This window comes from Scardinius erythrophthalmus (assembly GCF_964197995.2).
Source record: "Scardinius erythrophthalmus genome assembly, chromosome: 7".
Lineage (NCBI taxonomy): Eukaryota > Metazoa > Chordata > Actinopteri > Cypriniformes > Leuciscidae > Scardinius > Scardinius erythrophthalmus.
In genome coordinates this window covers 21,436,205-21,448,339 of record NC_138227.1, presented here as the reverse complement: position 1 = coordinate 21,448,339, position 12,135 = coordinate 21,436,205, and the positions used below count along the sequence as shown (strand labels likewise).

At 41.4% G+C, this 12,135-nt stretch overlaps 1 protein-coding gene across 1 annotated transcript; it reads left to right on the top strand.

Annotated features, from left to right (window-relative positions):
* Positions 1-6,633: 6,633 nt before the first annotated feature.
* On the top strand, positions 6,634-11,214 carry LOC308693737 (cytochrome P450 2M1-like; the record flags this gene model as incomplete). The annotated part of the gene is made up of 9 exons (XM_081370834.1): positions 6,634-6,825; positions 8,275-8,437; positions 8,568-8,717; positions 8,923-9,083; positions 9,835-10,011; positions 10,162-10,303; positions 10,372-10,559; positions 10,649-10,790; positions 11,030-11,214. 9 exons carry the CDS (start codon positions 6,634-6,636, stop codon positions 11,212-11,214), a joined length of 1,500 nt encoding a protein of 499 aa, XP_081226960.1.
* Positions 11,215-12,135: the final 921 nt, after the last annotated feature.

The following is a 12,135-nucleotide window of genomic DNA, read 5'->3' as shown; positions in this document are numbered from 1 at the left end:
TCCTCAGCTCAGCCTCCTGACTGGTCAAATCTCAACCTAGTTCTCAGACATCAGGATATCAAAGAACCTCCGACATTCAGAGGTGACAAAACTGATAGATGCACTATTGGTGAATGGGAGGAGTTGATGCAAACATATCTGAACAGAAAAGGATTCAGTGTGTCAGAACAAGGCCAGGAGATTCTTGATAGGCTAATGGGTCGTGCTAAAGATGTTGTAAGGACCTGTATTCGAAATAACCCGCTGATTAATGATAACCCTCGGAATGGCTAATTATTATTCTCATTTCATAGAGGGTCTCTCAGCATTAGCCAAGCCACTGTTTAAGCTGACCGCTGGGCAGAAGACCAGGAAGAAAGGTGGGAAAGATCGCTCCTGTTTTCCCAAACCCAAACGTTTGAGCCCTGAAGACTGGACTGCAGAATGTGACCTTGCTGTGGAAAAGATCAAACAGTCGCTCACAGACACAGCTACTCTAGCACATCCAGACTTTAAGAGACCATTCCTCTTGTCCACCGATGCATCTATGGATGGGTTAGGTGCGGTTTTGAGTCAAATACCGGAGGGAGAGAGGAAGCCCCGACCAGTAGCCTTCGCGAGTAAGACCCTGTCGAGGGCTCAGTCCCGTTATCCAGCTCATAGATTAGAGTTTTATGCTCTAAAGTGGGCAGTTTGCGAAAAGTTCGCTCACTGGTTGAAAGGGACTACGTTCACAGTGCTAACGGATAACAATCCTTTGACGTATATTATGTCTAAGCCTAAGTTAGATGCCTGTGAACAAAGGTGGGTATCCAAGCTGGCCCCCTTTGACTTTGACTTGAAATACATACCCGGAACCCAGAACATTCCTGCTGATCTATTGAGTCGACGTCCCTTTGCCAGAACTCTGGAAGTCTGTGAAGCCTTGGAGAGTAAGGCTCATCATGTAACCTTGGAATCGGTTCAAGAAGCTTTCCGATTGTCAGTGAATGTACTCCATCAAAATTCTGAGGATAGTGCTCAGAGTGTCCAAGTTGGGAGCTTGAGTCAGATAACAAGTGAAGGTGTGAAAGCTATTTTTGAGTCCTGTCTAGATTGGGAATCCAGCAGACCTGTACGTGGTGTTCAGCTGACCCGCTGTGCCAGCAGGTTGGTTCATGGAGGAGTGGATACACTCTCAGTCTTTTCGATGGAGGAAATACGGGGAAAACAGAGAGCTGACCCCACCGTCGCTCGTGTGATATCCTTTGTTGACAGAAGACGGAGACCATCACGAAGAGAGAGGGATAATGAATCCGCTCTGGTATTGAGACTGCTGAAACACTGGGAAAAGTTGGAAGTCAAGGACAGTGTTCTTTACCGCAGATCCAAGGACAGGGTGGGAAAAATCAGGTACCAGCTTGTACTTCTCTGAGAGCGGCTGCCCTAAAAGGGACTCATGATGATGCCGGTCATCAAGGGCAAAGTAGAACTCTCCACCTGGTGCGTCAGAGATTCTTTTGGTCCGGTATGGATGCAGACGTTAAAAGATATGTCTCTCACTGTAAGCGCTGTGTAGTCGGGAAGACTCAGGAACCCGAGGCTAGAGCACCTCTTGAATCTATCAAGACAAGTGTGCCGCTGGAACTTGTATGTATAGATTTCTGGTCTGCAGAAGGGAGACATGGGGAAAATGTTGACGTTCTTGTTATAACGGACCACTTTACAAAGTTAGCCCATGCGTTCCCTTGCCCAAACCAGACAGCTAAAGTTGTGGCTCAGAAGTTGTGGAATCAGTTTTTCTGTATATATGGTTTCCCGCAGAGGATACACTCAGACAAAGGAGCCAACTTTGAAAGTAAGTTGATCGCTGAGTTGCTGTTGGTGTCTGGTGTCCGCAAGTCCCATACTACTCCTTACCACCCGATGGGCAATGGGCAAACGGAAAGATTCAACCGCACACTTGGAAATATGATTCGCTCCTTACCCCCTCGATTGAAAGAGAGATGGCCTCAGATGATACAGACACTTACGTTTTCCTACAACTGTACCACTCATGAGACAACGGGATTTGCACCATTCTACTTGATGTTTGGCAGGGTGCCTAGGTTGCCTGTAGATATAATGTTTGGGAGTGCCCTGAGGAATGAGGATGTGCAGACTTACGATGAATATGTGGAGTCTCTTCAGAAGGATCTTGGGGAGGCGATGAGGATTGCTCAAGGAAACACCACAGGAGCCCAGAGAAGGCAAGCAAAGGAGTACAATAAGAAATCCAAAGGTGTTGCCTTGGAAGTTGGAGATCGCGTCCTTCTGGTGAATAAGAAAGAAAAGGGAAAAAGAAAGCTTGCGGATGTGTGGGACTCAGTGGTTCATGTGGTGACATGGAAAGACCCAATGTTACACATCTACAGGGTTGAAGATCCAACCACAAGGAAAAGTAAGGTGGTTCACCGTAACTTCCTCCTCCCTGTAAACTTTTTGCCCTTGGAGGAGCCAGGAGTTGAGTCCACAATGTTCTCCACAGTCTCTGAAGAAGAAATAAGTGAGACAAAAGACCAAGGACATAGATCTCTGTTAAGTTCTGAAAGGGAATCAAGGAGCAACAGGATAGCTGCTTGGGTCTTACAAGGCCAGGGCCCAAAACCATCTCAGCCTGTTAGGGCACATTCTGTTCAAGGACAGGGCATTTGGCAAGTCACAGGGATTCATGCTTCGGCCTCAACCGATCACATGAGACATGGTGGCCCTTCGATCACCAATGAGGGGAGCAAACCCAGCAAATTGTCTAGTGATTGTGATACAGATGACGTCCAAGAAAGTGAGTGGAGTGCAGATGATTTGAGCAGTGCATCCGAGTCAGATTCGGCCAGTGAAGGCATTGATGAAGAAGAAAGGCCTGGAGGGTCTGTGAACAGTCACAGTGTTCAAGCAGAACCAGTTACCATGCCAAGAGAATCTAGCTCTGATAACAGATCAGATCATTGCTCAAGGGTTCAAGCCTCAAGTAGTAGATCTAGAGTCACACTGAAAGCTTCCCCAAGAAAAGTGACAGGGTCAGACACAATCCCAAAAGCAAGTGAGAGAACTATGAGAACCAGGTCAGGCAGGTTAGTGAAACCTGTTAAAAGACTGCTTGAGTGCATGAGCATGATATTATCTGAGCCAAATCAAAGAGATCCATTAGCAGAATTGTTAAGAGTTCTTTCCAGTTTTGTGAGGAGTTAGATTAAGCTATACAAAGATATGTTTTATTTTCGAAAAGTGATTAGAATTATGTAGAGGAAAACTTTAAGAGGAATTGAGAAGTACTTCATTGAGGAATGTATGGTTATATGTATAAGGGCATATTTCTCCCTAGCAAAATGTTTTGCTATTCGTTTGAATGACTGACGTCTGGGTATCCCTCTTTGAAGGAAAATATCTCACCTACGGCTTTAAAGTTTGCTGAAATTTAGGAGGGGAGAGTGTAGTGTTTTGAGTTTTGTGAACATTCCAGCAAACTTTGTCCTCCCTCCCAGAAATATATAAAATCTATTTCTATTTTATTTTTGTGTTTCTGGACACGTTTTACTGTTTGTATCCTATACAGAATCTAGGAAAAATGTACGTTTTTGTTTTAAAATGCTGTATTAAGTTTTATAGTTGAGTGACGTCATTTCCACTGCCGAGTCATCCAATCGCGTCTCGCTCAATGCTCAGAACAGCTTTGGATTTGAGCGAGACAGAGATCACAGAACTGAGAGTGTGTCGAGTGTATTAACCCTGTCCTGTCTTTAATAAACTGCAGTGATTCCCCGAAGAGCCTGGTGTCGGTGGTTCTTTTGTGGTGCTGGGTGAAATCCGCTACATCTCATTGGCTCTGACGTACTGATAGGTTGCAGCAGTTGCCGCCGAGCAGCCAATAGGCGCGCGAGCTGACTCGCCTAGGTCTGCCTGCTGCAGCAAATGCGTTTTACATTCTAAAAATTAAGAAAGAGAAAAGGAGTTTTCCCGTAGTGTAAGCTAAACTTACGCAACACTCGTTCCCTCTCTAGAGAGAACCGAGGTTACGTTAGTAACCGAGTGTCGATTTCTGCCGTAGTTTCGGGTTTCCACCTCTGATGTAGAGCAGCGTACATCAACTTCCCTAAACTTTGTCTCATTCAGAGACCAGAGACCCAAACGGGGCTCTGAGTCTGTCAGAAGGTCTGAGATCTACCGTATCAGCAGAGCAATCACGTAATGCACATCAGACTAAGATTATTTTCTGAAATATAGTGACTTTATTCTTGTAATAGCCTATTAAAACTTTATTTTTCTCAAAATAGGATGACTCCTCCAAATCTCAGAGAACACACACACACACATATATATATATATATATATGTGTTGCGATTTTCTAGGCTATATGGCTAGGAACTATAGGCTACTCTCATTCCTGCGTAATAATCAAGAAACTTTGCTGCCGTACCGATATGCGTAATGATATGACGCAGCGCCTGAAAATAGTCCCTAGTAGAGGTCTTCACGGGTCCACTTGGATCCGAAAACCCGAGGTCCGACCCGAGACACGAGCGGTTTCGGGTCCAAAACTCCGACGAGTGTCTCGGATACGGGTCGGGTTCGGTATTAGTGGCCTCGGGTCTCGGGTAATTTAAAATAAATATGCCTTTTCCAAATGGACCCGAGAAGACCCGAATTCTTTACAGTAAGCTGTTTACAGTAAAGTTGCGAAAATAAAGACATGCCTACATGATAAATTCTGCTATGGCGGTTCTAATGCCCCGTTTTTTAATCTGGTTTTATCTAAACAACTTTTTAACAACGGGATTGTAGGCTAAATAACAGTCAATGACTGGGAGACTTTGGATATTTAATTGAAAATCTGTTATAGGCTACATTTGAAAAATAGCCATCGGTAAATTTTACCCTGTGGTGGTTCTAATGTTAATCATCGTATGGTCCGGTAAATAACATTATGCCAAATTTTATAGGACGTAGGACGCAAATTTCACTTCAGAGCGCAGGCTGTGCACAATGTAAATGCCGTTTACGTTCGGGTCCAGTCGGGTTCTAAAGGACATGCCGTCAGGTCGGGTCGGACTCGGGTCTAATTTTATCGGGTCTGTCTCGGGTCGAGTTTTTCTTTAAAAAAAAAAATAATTTATGCACGTCGGGTTCGGGTAGTGATTCGGGTCGGGTACAGTTTTTAGGACCCGAGAAGACCTCTAGTCCCCAGCTCAGTAACTTCCAACGTGACCGGGACTAAGTTATTAGACCTATTTTCAGGCGCTGCGTCATATCATTATGCCTGCTGGACTCATGGTACTGCAGCAAAGTTTCTTGATTATTACGCAGGAATGAGAGTAGGCCTATAGTTCCATATCAGCCTAGAAAATCGCAACTTTACATTTTCCGTCGGTCTTAGTAGCCTACACGATGTATGTAACTACAGAAGAGTCAAGTTTTAAATAGGAAAAATATCGAAACTCTTTGGTAATTTTTTTTGAGAAAGATGCTAATGGTCTTGTCCGATTCAATGATCTATCTATGCTATACTGTGTGCGGAGAGCATTCACTCAATAGTCAATATTATCTTATTTTTGACAGAGGTGGCTTTTAGAGGCGTTTGCATCGGAGGTCTTCAGTTGTAGGCCTACTTTTTGACTTGTGCGCCGTGTTTTTAAAACGCTAAAAGAAGTTTAACCAGAGATGGTCTTATTATATTATTGTTTTTACTTTTTCATTCCAGTGCCCTGCATTTCGCGTTTTTAAGCGTAAAATAAAAACTGTTCTGTGTAAAAATAGAGGTTGATAGTAGCCTATGTATGATAGCCCAACTATTAACGGTTTACAGTGGCTTCATCAGAACTAGACAAACTGTAACAGAGACTACAACAAAGACATCTTATATTTTGACAAATTCATGCCTGAACACAAACTCTTTGCACTCGGTTAATGTCATTCAGGCAGCACTGAGAGGATGGTAAGAAATTTCCTCAGGGGACGAACGCAACTCTACAACACACCTGTGCAGTTCTCTCTACGTCCACTAGGCTTTAGGCGTCAATGGATCCAGGGAATAACCTCAATGTGAAAACAACAGAATAACAGCCTCCGCTTGATGCATGAAATTTAGAAATTACATAATAAATTGCCTAAACAGTGAAAGCTCACGTAGACATCACTATTATTATTGAACTCTTCCATTCATAGCAACAGAAAAAGAATGTGTCCAGTGAAGTGAAAGCGTATAGATCTTAGTAGCCTACTTTGTGAGTGGTTAAAAAAAAAAAGGGGATACACTGATTTAGCCTTCATAAAGTTTTGGAAACAATCTGTTTCAATGTTTGATAATGTTGTTACTGTTAACTAATAACTAAATTACCCTCTTATTCTTTTAGACATACAGTTCACACTTGGTTTCTGTCATGGCACTGAATGAAAAAGGATTAAGCCATCGAGTGTAATGCAGAAACATAAAAAAGGAATTAGATTTCCTGTTGTTTAAGAGAGTGCCTACTGCACCGTTCTGGTTGAGCGGGTTACACAAGAGCCATACAAAACCTTCATGTTAGACATTTAATGCCTCCGCCCACCCAATTAACAAATTCTTATTCAACCTGAACAAACGTCAGTTTTGGTTACTTTCTGCGAGTCGTCTCAAAAGAACAGTCAAGTGAAATTTGAAGGATGGATATATTGTTGGCATTGAAGACAAATGCAGTGTCTGTTGTCATGACTGTCTTGGTTATGTTACTGCTGTGGAAAATTCGAGGAAAGCAGAGCAGTTTAGGACGGCTGCCTCCAGGACCCCCTCCGAATCCACTGCTGGGAAATTTATTTCAATTTAATTTCAAGGAAGCCTACAAATATTACCAAGAGGTTAGTAGGCCTATTCATTAAAATAATTCAATCATATAATTGGCTGCTTGTATGATTGTGTTCAAGGCTTATAAAGATGCGCAGGTAGCCTGTAGTGTTTCTAACACCTGTGCAGGTAAACCAGTTAACCTTTAAGTGCACAGAATACAAAAACGTAATGAAAGTATAATAGCCTATAAATAAAAACAAATATATTCACCTGAAATCGTTGATACACTCTTCAAAATAAAAGGTTTAAAAAATAATAATAATTGGGGCTTTCGCAGCGATTCCAAAGAAGAACCATTTGTGTTCTTCAAAGAACCGCAGCAAATGCGGGCTGAAATCGCGCAAGATTCCGCTGTTGGTGACACTGTGTCCTTCGCCACGGACTTTCCGCGGTCGCTGCCCCTATGTGTAGCCTACTATAATAAAACTGTTTGTACTGTAACACACTGACAATGTTTCAGGGGTGGTGTAGCAACCGTCCAATAATGAGAATATACATTACATCATATAGAATCTGAGACAAAGAGAAAAACAAGTTAATCTATTGCAAATTTCTCCTATATTTGCCTGGTACCCATATCTGGGCTGCTTTCAATAAAACACATATATACAGAGTACATTCAAACAGAGGGAACAAGAACAGCTTCTCCCCTCTCCCCCTTGCAGCCTAGCCCATAGGGTTCAGAAAAGTCAGGGTGAGAGGTTTATCTTATATATCTAGCTATACATCTAAATAAACAAATTACAATGTATTTTTTACAGGCTTTGTGAGGTGCATCTGCTCCACCGTTACTAGGTGAGCACCACTATTCTGGGATTTCTAAACCCCTAGAGAAGTTTAAGAGGGCTGAAAGTAGCTCCCTGTATTTCTGTTGCTCAAAAATTATTTTCACTTTTTCACACACTGCATTGCTGTTTGTAGCACTTCAGTGCTATCTGTATCCAAACTTGCACTACAAACATAATCTTTATCAAAGAACAATGCACTATTTACATTGTTTTTGACCCCATTAAAGCAGAATTATGTCAAATACATTTGAGGTTGTTAGAGCTAATTTGAAATGATGTTTTATTAACAAGGTTCGGGAGGAGCAGGTGCAGATAATTAACCCAATTAGCACAAGTGGAGATCAATCAGTAATCCACTCAGGACAATATAAATAACAGCAGAACACACCTCTGTTTCTTGACAGTTTATTCAGCATCCCACCTCCACCCCATCTCCTCATTTTAGTTCCATCTCCTCACTTCTAGTTCCATCTTACCAACGGGGGGAGTACTCTGGGTTCGGGCAGAAATTCCGAGCTCGGAGCCCTCCACCCGGACAGCACGCCAAATACGCATAACCTTTACCGTAATAATTTTATGTAGTTGTGAACTCGTGAAGTGTCATTTGAATACAACTTGAGTAACATTGAATGTCCCATATCAAACCATAGCCTATATCCTTTCTTCCCGTAGCTCAGTAAGAAGTATGGCTCTGTTGTCACCCTCTGGTTTGCAAACACTCCTGTAGTGATCATTTCTGGATATGAAGCCCTAAAGGAAACTATGATTGGTCTTGGTGAAGAATTCAGTGGCAGGGCCAACTATGCCCTGATCATGAAGTCCACTCTTGGATATGGTGAGGTCGCTTGATGCCCAATGTTTTACATGGTTTATTTGATCTCTTTATATGTGTGTGTGTGTATATATAATATATATGTACAGAATATATTCACGTAGTAGACCAGAAACATTTTCTCAATGGGCAGGTGTTCTGTCCACCAGTGGACAAAGATGGAAGGAGATGCGCAAATTCTCTCTCATGACACTGAAGAACTTTGGAATGGGCCGCAGGAGCATCGAGGAACGAGTCAGGGAGGAGGCTGAATATCTTGTGGAAATTATAAAAAAATGTGAAGGTTAAATCATTTTTATACAATCTTATATTCAGATTATCATATGAAACAAACTGCAGACATACAAAAACATGTGACAAAGGGTGTGTCAATAAAACAAAAAAGAACTATAATGTGTCACATCTCACGTTACAGAGCATAGTGTGAGTTTTTACAAAACTCTAAATTGAAGAAACCTGATCTCTTTGCTCTTCTTTTCTTCTTAAAGGCTCTGCAATCAGCCCTGCAGACATGCTGTCTAATGCCGTGGCCAATGTGATCTGCAGCATTGTCTTTGGTCATAGGTTTGGATTTGAGGATCCACAGTTTAAGTTTCTCCTTCAGACTGTAAATGCTTACTTCAGTATCCTCAGTAGCCCTCTTGGACAGGTTTGCACTCTAAAGATTTATATATACATATATATATATATTATCATTCAGAAGTCTTTTATGCTCACAAAGGCTGCATTTGTTTGATCAAAAATACAGTGAAAAAAACGTAATCATCGTAAAAACCGTAATATTGTGAATTATCATTAAAATTCAAAATAGATCTTTTAATATATATTTTATTCCATTTAATATATTTTCAAATAAAATGTATTCCTGTGATGCAAAACTGAATTTTCAGCGGTACTATACGGTTATCCGGACCACATGTGTTTACCTACCCCAACCCCGCCCCTAAACCTATACCGTCACTGGGGTTACGACCAACCAAGAGCGGTTGTGGTCATATGGTCAGGTGTGGTCCGGATAACCGTATAGTACCTTAGGCTATTATTATTTTCACATTTGCTTAATGCTTAATGTTTTTGTGGACACCGTGATACATTTGTTTTTCAGGATTCTTTAATGAATATAAAGTTTGAAAGAACAGCATTTATTTGAAATGGAAATCTTTTGTAACTTTATAAACATCTTTACTGTCACTTTTGATCAATTTAATGCATTCTTGCTGAATACAAGTATACATTTATTTAAAAAAGAGAAAAATCTTACTGATCCAAAACGGGTGAAGGGTCGTGCACATAAAAAAAAAAATAGTACATACAAAAACAAAAAAAATGTTTTTGCATAAATTATTTATTGTATTGTATTGTATTTATTGTAACTTGATGTTTCTTTATTTTGTTCTCAGCTCTATAATGTATTCCCTAAGTTAGTCAGTCTCTTCCCTGGTAAACACCATCAACTGTTTAAAGACCTAGAAGAGGGCAGAGAGTACTTCAAGCGTGAGGCACAAGCTCGGATGAATAATGTGGATCCCTCTTGCCCACAGGACTTCATTGAGGCCTTTGTGTTAAAAATGAAAGAGGTAAATCATTGAAAGAAACGGTCATTTAAACATATTTAGCCATGGTCCTGAATACATTTACACCAGATACTTGCACCATCTGGTGGTGAGACCATGACATGATGTCAATTAAACACAATGTTAACATTTCTTACCTGTTCTCTTTTGCAGGAGAAAGACAAGCCTGACACAGAATATAATTTTGACAACTTGGTTTCTTTAGTATGGAACATGTTCAGCGCCGGCACAGAAACCACTTCATCCACCATCAGACACTCTTTACTTCTAATGATGAAGCACCCAGATGTTCAAGGTGAGGTCAAACTAATGCTTCTCTCTCCAAGCATTAAGTGTGATTTTACTTTCAGTTGTTCTGTACAGAGCGTGTTCAGAGAGAAATCGATGAGGTTGTAGGACAGGACCGTTGGCCCTCCATTGAAGACAGACAGAGGCTGCCATATACAGATGCTGTAATTCACGAGGTCCAGCGCAGCATGGATCTCGCCCCCATCGCTGTCCCACACAAGACCATGTGCGACACTGAATACAACGGCTATGTCATTCCTAAGGTATTCTTCTCTCGTATACATCATCTTGATTCAATAAGTGTTTATATTATTTACATCTTTCTATTTATTTGTAAAATACTTTCTTGAAGGGAACAATGGTTTTTCCGCTACTATCCTCCGTGCTTAAAGACCCCAAACTGTGGAAGAACCCAAATTGTTTCGATCCAGAAAACTTCCTGGATGGAGATGGCCGATTCAAGAAGAATGATGCATTTGTTGTATTCGGCATGGGTGAGCTCAGATCTTCATTGTGCATATTAGACCATAAAAATGTTGCTCTTAGATGAAAACTGAAGTCAACACATCCTACATAATTATGTTTATCAGTGTTTTAGTCATTCTGGGACAAAAAAGAACCATGTTAAATAATTGATTCCTCAGTAGCTGCCTTTAAAGAACAAATCACAGACAAAAATGAATGATACATAAAGAAAAGATTTTAAACCAACTTCTGTGTGCTCTCTTGACAGGCAAGCGTGTGTGTCTCGGTGAGGCTCTGGCTCGCACAGAACTCTTCCTCTTCTTCACTTCCCTCCTTCAGCACTTCACCTTCAAAGCCATGGTGCCACCAGAGGAGCTCGACACAACACCTACAAATTGCAGTTTTGGCCGCATGCCCCGCACATACGAGTGCTATGCCATTCCTAGGATCTAGAGGAACAGTCCACAAAATAACAAAGAAAGCATTCAACATACTCTCATTTTATATTGATGCTTTAATGGAAATAAATATGTCCAAAATTATATTATTGGCAAATACAAAATTGATATTTAGAATCCATGTTCAAGTCCTCAAGGAGTCTAGACGTTACCAGAGACAATTTATATGAGACATGCCACTTCCTCAATCCTCAATACAACTATATAAGGAAAACCCGTAACGGCAAAGATGGCGGTTGTATGCACATGTCCCGCCCCTCCCGCTGGAAAGCCAATCATCTGCTTTTAACAGTCAGCAGCTGACCACTAAGGAGCGAATGTACAGTGACGTGACATAACTGCCATATTCAACCTGTGCTTTCGCGCTGTGGTTGGCGCTGAGCCAAAGACGGACGCGCTCAGCGCTTGTCATCTCTATCACAACTGTTCAGTGTTTTAACCACATAATGTTTATTTTAGGTTTCAGACATTTAAATACATATAATTGTTTAAGTGCTTGGCACAACACCGGCATTCTGGATAGAGACGTAAATGAAGTTTGATGTCCTGAACGTGAACCCTTGCGCATGCGTAGTAAAGGTATAACCTGTGGGGAAAAAAGGCATTTTAAACCTTATTTTGGGGCAAAGTCATCAAACTTTTTCAGCGATTTTTATCATATTTTACTGCTGTTTCTATACATGCAGTTTTTATGTCCCAGTGACCAGTGAAAGTAAAGTTCTGACTCTCTGCCCATTCATTTAGATAGGAGCCTGGTCTTGTTAGTCCGAAATAGCTGCCCGGAGGCGTTGCCAAGATGGCGGCCGAGTGGCACGACTTGCCTAAAAGGACTTTGACGTTACCCACTTTCTGCAGTGTACATGCTGATGAATTAAAGCCTCCAATACCTGTTTTTTTACACAGAAGCTTATCATGT